Source organism: Camelina sativa, chromosome 8 (genome assembly GCF_000633955.1).
Source record: "Camelina sativa cultivar DH55 chromosome 8, Cs, whole genome shotgun sequence".
In the NCBI taxonomy this organism is placed as follows: Eukaryota; Viridiplantae; Streptophyta; class Magnoliopsida; order Brassicales; family Brassicaceae; genus Camelina; species Camelina sativa.
In genome coordinates this window covers 15,778,344-15,788,933 of record NC_025692.1, presented here as the reverse complement: position 1 = coordinate 15,788,933, position 10,590 = coordinate 15,778,344, and the positions used below count along the sequence as shown (strand labels likewise).

The window sequence follows — 10,590 nt, the reverse complement described above, 5'->3', positions numbered from 1 at the left end:
TGGACGGTGAAGATTTTGGATTGTGGTTAGATCGACGGTGAAGATTAGAAGGTTTATCTTGAGTGGAGTTTTCAGAAGGATTAGAGAAGGAGTGAGGAGACGACACGTGGAGTTACCTGATAGGTGAGATATCTGTGTTCCTTATTGAGTTTAATATAGATTGATTCTAGTTATTATCCGAATTATTTTGGTGTCACAGATTAATATTTGACGTGAGTTGTATTAGCTACAAAAAAATATTGAATTAAGAGTGTCTTGGTTACATGAGATTGTTTTAGTTGTGACCAAAAAATTAAGAATACAACCTTAAACAGTTTCTAAGCCGTTCTCAACCAGCTTATACCATCTCTTAACGCGTAAGATGAGTTTGTGAAGTTTATCAGTGAGCTGTGAGTTTCTTGTGATTAATCTCAAGACTCATGCTCACATGTTGAAGAAATGAAAGTATAAAGGAGACGACTTTGAAAAGATTTGAAATAGAGAAATCTGATGGCAATGATGATTTATATATGTTGAGGAGAAGCAACCTACGAACGGTCTTCCATTCATGACATCCAACAAAACCCGAGCATCAAGATCCGATCAGATGGTGAAACTTTATTTATCACCTAATTTATGTTCTTAGCTAGGTTAATTTACTCTTAATTTACTTTTTTTTTCTTTCTAGTTTTCCTAAACAAACATTGATCATGAGGAACTCCGATCCCTAGCATACAAATTGTTTGTATTGTAACTGATGTTGTGATTGATTGAAAATTGATTATAAATTCATTATTTTCGTTCTCAAAATGGTTTACTTTCGATTCCCTTCTATTTCTTGTAGTCTATTTTTCACAACGATACTCTAATGCAAGAATCTCTTTTTTCTCACTGGTTTTTACATAATTTATGTACTCACTTTTAATTATTTATTTACAGTTCATCACCGACTCACTAAAAGAAGAAACCATGTTTTAGTAAGCTAGGTTCGACTCTCATAAATTCGTAGTGCAATTTTTTTGTCTTTGTGGATTTGATCATTTTTATAATACTTTAGTTGTTGTGCTGTTGCAGTGAAATTGTATGCTTCAAATATAGTATATGATTATCAACACAAGAAAAGAGTAGTATTTCACTTCGGTTCACCAAGCATAAAAGTGTTGATGACAATAAGAAAGTTGTCGTTTTTGATGTTTGTCTACCTTAAAACATAACAATTATTAAATGTTGGAGTACATGTGGTAACTATGAATTTTTCATAACCCTCACAATTAGGCAAACTAATGAGCTTACGAGTAAAAAATGGAAGCTACTTGCTACTTGATAATTTCATGGACCACGCATGAGTATCATCAATCCATTACTCTGTAAAACTCATCTGTTTACCGAATATAAATTGTGAGTTACAATATGATCAATACGTTGCTCCCAGATGAACTCCAACATCTAATACTTGTGTGGTTCTCGAGTTGGCAAACATCGACAACCATCGTGTTATCATCGATACTTTTAAACTTGTTGAAGCCAAGTGGAAGACTACTAGTTTCTGGAGTCTTTTTTTATATATACTAAAAAAAATATTGGTGCCTTGGTGGATAAGGCTTTGTTAGAGGTTTTCCAAACAAATTTGGAATAATCACTATATAAAACGTCCATAATCATGGTTAAGAGCTTACTAGAGAGAGAGAGAGAGATCAAAAGAGACATTTTCTCCTCGATACTTTTGCTTAGAATTAATTGCAAGAACTCCAGATGAATTTTGGGTTTAGAAAGAGAAAGACAAAACTGACGAGGGGTCGTTGATTTCAGAAATTTTCGTTTCAAGATCACTTGAAGATCAGACACGATCATGAGAAACAAGCTAGTTTGAGAAAGTTGCATCACTTGGCGTCGTTGGCGACTTGAAATTTGTTTTATCACTACGATAAGCTTGTATGTCTCCCTAATCTTTGACATAATATTTGGTAATTTGAAGAGTTTGACTTACCTGAAATTGTAATTTAAAAAAATATTTTTAGATATTCAGCATAATAATAAAATTTAATGTATTTTATGATTTAAACTATTTATATGAATATATAACAACGGTTTGAATAATTAAATGGATAATTTTTTGTAGAAAAAGATATATATAGTCATGTTGAATGACTTGCTTTTAAAAGGTTGACATTCACAAGATTTGGAGATGATAAAATTGATAAATTTAACCCTAGTTTTGATACATAAGAGAGTAGCATTAAATGAAGAAATGACACATGTATATCTGAGTCTGAGTACATTGAAGTATACTATCAAAGTCACTCTTACTCAAACTAATGGATAAGCTCCTCCCGCCATTTGCCCTCCCATGCAAAACCCTTCTCCTTATTTATACCTCTCTCTCTCTCTCTCACTCTATCCACAAATCCAAAATATTCATTAAATCTAGTGAGAGAAAAATAAAATTACAGTATGAAGAAGTCCCAAACGCAAACGCAGTTATCCTCTTCACCGCTGAAACAAACGATTGCGGTTGCGTCTATCGCCGCCGGTATACAATTCGGTTGGGCCTTACAACTCTCACTTTTAACTCCTTACGTTCAGCTTCTAGGCATACCTCATAAATGGGCCTCACTGATCTGGCTATGCGGCCCAATATCTGGTATGTTAGTCCAGCCCATTGTTGGTTACCACAGCGATCGCTGCGAATCGCGTTTTGGTCGCCGTCGTCCTTTTATAGCCGCCGGAGCATTACTCGTCGCTATCGCCGTCGTTCTGATCGGTTACGCCGCCGATATCGGTGAGTTTTTGGGAGATCGAGTTGATTCAACGCCTAAATCACACGCAATCGCTGTTTTCGCCGTCGGGTTTTGGATTCTCGATGTTGCTAACAACATGCTTCAAGGACCTTGTCGAGCTTTGCTTGCGGATCTCTCAGGTAACAGCGCGAAGAAGACGAGAACTGCGAACTCTCTCTTCTCTTTCTTCATGGCCGTCGGAAACGTACTCGGATTCGCCGCCGGAGCTTTCGCTCATCTCCACGACGCGTTTCCGTTCACGGTGACGGAAGCTTGCGATGTCTACTGCGCGAATCTCAAGAGCTGTTTCTTCTTCTCGATTCTGATTCTAATGAGTCTAACGACGTTCGCGCTCTGGTACGTCGATGAGAAACGGTGGTCGTCGACGGAGACGGAGACGGAGACGGAAGTTACCGACGGAGAAGAAGATGGTGAGATAAAAGAGGAAGTAACGGTGCCGTTAAAAGTTGTTAGAGTTCCGTTATTCGGGGAGTTATTCAGTGCGGTGAAGGACATAAAAACACCGATGGTGATGTTGCTTTTGGTGACGTGTCTTAGTTGGATTGCTTGGTTTCCTTTTCTTTTGTTTGATACTGATTGGATGGGGAGAGAAGTGTACGGTGGTGACTCGGTGGGTAACGTTGACGATAAGGCTCGGCGCGTGTATAACAAGGGAGTACATGCCGGCGCGTTGGGGTTGATGTTGAACTCGGTGGTTCTTGGAGTCACTTCGCTTGGGTTAGAGTGGTTGGCTCGTGGGGTTGGTGGTGTGAAACGGTTGTGGGGAATTGTGAATTTCATTTTAGCGTTCTGTTTGGGGATGACTGTTTTAATTACTAAGGTGGCTGAATCGAACCGTCGTGGATCCGCCGTGTTAGAGACGGTGGTTAGTTCTTCTCCGCCGGTTGGTGTTAAAATTGGAGCTTTGGCGTTATTTGCTCTTCTCGGTGTACCTCTAGCTGTAAGTATAATTTATGGACTTTTTTATATTATTTCATATTAAATATTGTTCGTTTTTAAAAATTTCTAATAGTAATTAAATAAAAGACGAAATGTGATTATATAAAATTTCTGATAGTATATATATATTTTTTGTAGATAACTTACAGCATTCCTTTCGCATTGGCATCTATATTTTCTTCTTCTTCTGGTGCTGGCCAAGGTAAGTTTGTATATTTCTACATATATATCAAAATAAATTTTTATTTGCATTTTACATTTACATAAATATACAGATTTGTGAGTATATATATAATAAGCATGCATGGGTGTTGGTTTTATACGAATATCTATTCGAGAGTGATTATACATTTATATGTATTGTTTATGGTTGCATGCAGGATTGTCGTTGGGGGTTTTAAATCTTGCAATAGTTGTACCACAGGTTAAATATATCTTATGATCAATTGATATGTTTTATTATTTATCGTATGGTTTTTAAAACTAAAGTAATGATGAATGTAGATGGTGGTGTCGGTGGGAGCAGGACCGTTTGATGAGATGTTCGGAGGAGGAAACATTCCGGGGTTTGTGTTGGCGGCGGTGGCTGCGGCCGTGAGTGGAGTTTTAGCGCTCACTGTGCTTCCTTCTCCACCGCCGGAAGCTGATGTTCTCAAAGTTTCCACCGCGGGAGGACATTAACTTGTTAGTTTTTTATCTCTATTTTTCTGTTTAGTGTTTTTACCACAAAGAGAAACAAAAGTTGGAAAGAGGAGAAGGTAGTGTAGAACCATTATAACTTCTGGTTCTTGACACATGTAAAATGCACTCGGAACGACTGTCATTTCCATCAATAGCAATTTAATGTACTTTTTAGATAAGACAAAACATGCATGTTCTTAATTTGGCATGCATCATGTGAATTGTTGCATGGAAGTTGACTTTGTAGATTAATGGTTTGTGTGGATAACGTTTTCATAGTAGTCGTTGACACTTTCACATGCTTGTGTGGTTACTTTTCCTAAATCTTATCCAAGCGTTGTTGATGACTACAAAAAACTGATTAGTAGGAACAAATGTGGTTAATATAAGTAGAGTTAATTGGCATCTGATACATTTTTTAAACATAATTATTAGAATGATCATTCACTATTTATAATTAGATAAACCTACATTTGACACTGTTTATTTATTTTCCCTTCCTTTTGCCATTCAACAGTCTTGTTAATTACATTTGATGCTATTATACCCTTTTTCCCTATTTTTTTATTTCTCAAATAATTATTGATATAATTTTTTTTTAGAAAACTTCTTAGATACACAAAAATCTATATTTTTTTCATTACAATTTGATATGAATTTTGTTTAATAATTTTTAAATACATTATATACATATTTGTATTCGTACACATTTTTAAGTGTACAGATACCTATACACCTTATTAAATATACAGATGTATGTACACATAATTAAGTGTACAGATGTCTGTACACCTTTTAAGTGTACATATGTTTAGGCACAAGTGTACAGATGTCTGTACATATGTAATTTTTACAAAACCATAGCAGTACACACATTTGAAACCCTAATTATCAAACAAATTACATCTGTATACTTAATAATGTGTACAAGTATATGTACACATTATAAGGTGTATAAACATCCGTACACTTAAAAAAGTGTACGGATACAAAATTGTAAAAAATATTTAATATTGTTAAATAAAATCATATCAAATTATTAAAAAAAACATAGATTTTTTTATGTGGAAAAAATTTAGAAACAAAAAATATATTAATAAATATTTGAATAATTAGGAAAAGAGGAATGTGATGAAAAAAAATCCAAAAACAAGGAGACCCTTACTTGTAATTTTACACATTTAAACCTAACCCCACATTTTCTCTATCTCACACTATTTGTATTACACAAACAATACATATGTAAGATTTTTTTTTTAATTTTAAATAGTAATTGTACTATAAAACCTATTATGTTTCCAAAATGTATTATTTTGGTAAGAAACCTATATAAGTACAAGAAGCCAATCGATTTATTTTTCACCTCTGTTTTTACTTTATAAGAGTTGTTTTTTTTATATTAACTTAATTTCCTTCTCAATCCACTTTTTTTTTTTTCAATCGACTTAGCTAGTTAATTTTTAACATAGTCAATTTGTTTAACAGTTGGTTTTTTTTAATATCTATTTATATATTTTTTTTTTGTTGACTCGTCTCTATTCGTGGTACATTTACTTAGCCTACATTTACTTCATTCTGTACATTGACTTATTAAGGGGTACTAACAAGATCAATTTTTTGAACTGTTTAATTCATTCGACTTCTATTTTGTTTGATTGATTTTTTATATAGTTGACTCTTTGAAACTGTTAACTTATTGTTCTTAGTAGATTTATTTTAGTTTACGTTGATTTCATAATTAAGGTTGTTTTATTTTTTGTATAATCGACTTATATTTATGTTGATCGGCTTAATTATTTTCTCGGTTGACTTATATTAAAACTATCGGCTTATATTTTGTTTATTTAACTAGATTTAAACCCGCGGTACACCGTGGAACAAGATTTTAATTATTATATTATTTTTATAATAATTTTGATTTATATATTTGGTTTTTTCATTTTTCAACTATTAAATTTTGTATATAAATCATATGGTATTTTTGTTTGTTTGACGTATATGCAATTATTATTTTTGTTTGGAAATTTGTCAAATAAAATTAGATGTTATAAATTTAAAACGTGTTAATATGTATGATAATTTGTAGTCCATATAATAAATCTCTATAGAACTTGTAAGTTAATTAATTCCAAACTATGATTACAAATCTATACTATATGAGATAAATTAATAGTTTGGGTGTTAGTTTTATAGTTTAAACCCGCCATGTTAGATCCATTATGCAACGGGTTTAGAGATTTTTAACTCGCAAAAAACTACTCTAAAAAATCTGGAGGAATATATAGTATTCATGTATTTTTTTTTGCTTTTGTTTTGCATCACTCTTTTATTTACTGCAGGTACATATTTAAACTTCACAAGTTCTGATATAACATTGAAGGTAGATACAAAGAATAACGATATACATTACTTCTACTTACTTTTCTATGAGTAAATTTACAATTGCACTTAAATTTCTCTATTACACATAGGTAAAGAGTAAACGATCTGTTGTTGTTGTTATGTCTTCAGAAAAAGCAACATTCCTTGAAAGTACCAAAAGAAAAAAGTTAGTTCAATGAGTTAAACACAGTCACATACATGAAATATACCAAAGTATGTAGAATCTTACTTGCTCGTTAGCCAACGATGTATTGTTATACAAACCTCACACTCATAGTGTATTGTTACCATGTATGCAGGATCCTTACTTGAGCATGCCACACAATTTGCTTCCCTTACTAAAAAGAAAAATGAAGATGTATCGTTTAGATTTCGTAAATTGTTGTGGCAATTGTTTGATAGAAAATGGTTATTTATAGAGCAATTACTATCTAGGGTTGTAGTTGAGTCAGTGTAAGAATATTTCGGAGATTAGGGAGAAAATCATGGACAAAATTCTTATTCGATAAACCACAATTAACTTCTAATAAATTGGTTTAGGAAATATTTTAGGCGTCACATATGTAAAGAATGTGCCATAAATTAGTTACCAAATACTCCATCCGTTTCAAAATATAAGATGTTTTAGAAAAAAAAAATTGTTTCATAATATAGGATGTTTTCAAGTTTCTATACAACTTTTAGATTACTTTAGTATATTATATTATGCAGTATTGTTTCTGATTGGTTGAACTTGTTAAAAGTAAAAACTTCTTAATCTCGTGCTTTAGTTAAAACATCCTATATTTTGAAACAGAGGGAGTATAAAGATATGATTGTATTAATAGGATTTTAATATGATCTAATCTATCCTTTAACACTGATTTATTAAACAGGTTGATAAATGAGATTTATTTTGAACATCCATCCAATTAAGGATCCACTATCAAAACATGCTAATCCACTCATCAATGGGATCGAAGGCCCAACACAATATCGTGGATCCACTCAACAACAGGTCGGGTTAACGGATAAACGCGCGAATTCCCTTGACAAATGGGTCGGATCATTGATTTCGTATTTATTATCTCAGATTTACCCTTTTTAATTTAAGAAAAACATTTCCTTAGTGATTAATTCAGTGGCAATTTGAGTAATTAAATCCGGTATTTTGGACATTCTCTAATTTGTACTTCTTTTTTAATTATAAGAAGATATTAGGAATTTTTTTGAGCATTGTCTTTTTTTGTGTCTTTTATAAAAACAGAAAATATCATATACACTTATTTTTCCCAACTTTAATAATACCTACACCTCTACTTTTTGCTACTTCTATACTTGGATTATGTAAAATTACATGTTGCCTCCTAACCTAACTAAACTCAATTCTAACTCTCTTTTCAATTCTAACATTAATTTTTTACTTTTTTTTGTTCTTCTCATTTCTCTGTCTATTTTATCATTCTCTTTTAAATTTTTTTCTTTATCATTTGTTTTTCACTTTAATTACTATGTTTAAAGTTTAACTTGTAAATAAATATTTATTGCATCTTTTCATTTTTTTCTTTCCAAAAAAAGATAAAATAATTTATGAGTCTAATCTAAATCAAATACAATTGAATAGGTGTTCATAGCCAAATCAACAATTTATAAATCCAAACTAAATTAATTATATAATTAATAAATTTATTTAACTAAATTTTTGATATGAAATAGACTGTGTGTCCACATACTTTAAGCTTAAATTAGATGCATAATAGATTAACAAAATATTGCATTCATAAATAGCTATCCATTTGGATAAGTTTTAAAAAACTTTGATTTGTTATCAATACCCACAAATTTTATTGGTATCAACATGACCACGAAAATATGGATTTGATGTTGTCGTTGTATCCAAAACCCTAAATCTCTAGAACCCGTAAATTCGATTGGTATCCACATGAACACAAATATATGAATTTGATGTTGTTGTTGTATCATAAACCCTAAATCTCTAGAACCCACAAATTATATTGGTATTCACATAACCACAAATATATGAATTTGATGTTGTTGTTGTATCCTAAATCTCTAGAAACACACAAATTCTATTGGTATCCACATGACCATGAGTATATGGATTTGATGTTGTCAGTGTATCCTAAAACCTAAATCTAAGCCTTAAACCTAAATCTAAACCATAAACCCAAAATATTGACACTGAATCCACATAACTCCTAAAACCAAAATCCTAAATTATAATAACCTAAACACTAAATTATAACTCCAAATGTTCAGATAAAAATGGATAACATATAACTTATTCATCTATAATAAGGCAAAATGCATCTTAAAATGTAGGAAACATGTAATCATAATCCATTATAAAAAAAATATACAATTTATTGATAATAACTACACAAATGACAATAAAAAAAAAGAGAGAGAAGGGGATCATTTACTTCTTGTACTACTCAAAAAGAAGCAATGATACAATGATCACCAATTTGTGAGAAACTTGCCAAATCACCCTCTAAAATATACCATGGACAACAAGTGGGTGTGTGTGAAATACTTTGTGGCGGACCCAGAAGAAATATTTACCAAGGTCAAATTTTTTTTTAAAGCTAGTTAAAGAAATAAAGAAAAAAGACTATTGGTGTAGTAAGGAGGCTTGACCAACATAGTGAAGGATGACCAACTATGCAGCTAGAATTTTATACCTTTATATGCAAAAAACTATTATTTCAACATTTTGACCGGTCATTTGATCCTCCCAACCTCTAATGTAGGTCCGCCATTGGAAAGACTTTACTAGAAAAGTGGATCTCAATGCCATTATCTCTTACAAAAATGTTTTATATGTTGTTCATAGAGATTTAGATATATGTTGTTAAAGGGTGGGGACCATGGTTCGAGGAACGCCTGACGCACCAATAACTTACTGGTGGATTTGGATATCCACAGTGAGGGGTTAGGATCGATGCCCTGCAGGGCCAGTTTGGGGCCTATGGGGGCAAGCTAGCGGGGCTAGTGGGGTCCACGAGACAGGTTGTTACATATTGAAAAAGAGAATTTGGCAAAAAGTAACTAAGAAAAAACCAAAAAAAAGAAATATCTAACTACTCTTACCATATAAATATAATACACACTATATATACTATTTTACTCTTTATTAGTTACCATTACATATAACTTATGTAAATTTAGAAAATTATTTAATACATTACAAATTTCAAAAAAAAATTGGTATTATAGTGACTTAGTATATCTAGTAGTTTAAATCAATGTAGCAACTTTCAAACTGTATATATTGACGATTCTCTATTGGTAAATATCTCAATAAAATTGTAAAGGTTGCAACGTAGTTGGAATGTAGTCGCAAATAAGTGACGTATTAGTTAAATCGTCCAAAGTGTAATTACCTTTTTTTGTGATGCTATTTTTCAGATAAACTAAAAGAATTTTGAAGTTTATATCCGGTTTTTTTCTGAATAGATTTCAAATTCCAAAAAAACCAAAAACCAGAATAAACTGACCTAAACATCTATGTGGCCCAACGGTCCACATAACCCTGACCCCACTAGTCAGCACAACCCCAAAACATGCGATCGATCCTGACCCCTGAGGTCTACATCTAATCACTATGCTCATATCTACGTCCTAGACATTGTTTGCTCTCTCACTCATACATTCTCAGGTCGCAACCTTCGAACCTGCACCGCCTGCACTCTCAGACCGTCGTCCTCGAGCCATACCGTCTCACTCTTGGATCGTCACCCTCGAGATCTCGGTACCAGAAGAACTACTCATCCCCTCCGGAGAACTAATCATCTCCTAGGAGAACTAA

At 32.5% G+C, this 10,590-nt stretch overlaps 1 protein-coding gene and 1 pseudogene across 1 annotated transcript; both read left to right on the top strand.

The window, feature by feature from the left end:
- On the top strand, nucleotides 3-120 carry LOC109125942 (annotated as a pseudogene).
- LOC104707256 (sucrose transport protein SUC8-like) lies at nucleotides 2,280-4,643 on the top strand. Its single transcript, XM_010423568.2, has 4 exons — nucleotides 2,280-3,717; nucleotides 3,855-3,918; nucleotides 4,097-4,140; nucleotides 4,221-4,643. Exons 1-4 carry the CDS (start codon nucleotides 2,431-2,433, stop codon nucleotides 4,395-4,397), a joined length of 1,572 nt encoding a protein of 523 aa, XP_010421870.1. The 5' UTR covers nucleotides 2,280-2,430; the 3' UTR covers nucleotides 4,398-4,643.

What these genes read in the sequence shown, in the direction of transcription:
- LOC104707256 (XM_010423568.2), top strand. Translation starts at nt 2,431, where the DNA reads ATGAAGAAGTCCCAAACGCAAACGCAGTTATCCTCTTCACCGCTGAAA. An exon ending in TTCTCGGTGTACCTCTAGCT is followed by an intron (nt 3,718 to 3,854) that starts GTAAGTATAATT and finishes TATTTTTTGTAG; the next exon opens with ATAACTTACAGCATTCCTTT. An exon ending in TTCTTCTGGTGCTGGCCAAG is followed by an intron (nt 3,919 to 4,096) that starts GTAAGTTTGTAT and finishes GGTTGCATGCAG; the next exon opens with GATTGTCGTTGGGGGTTTTA.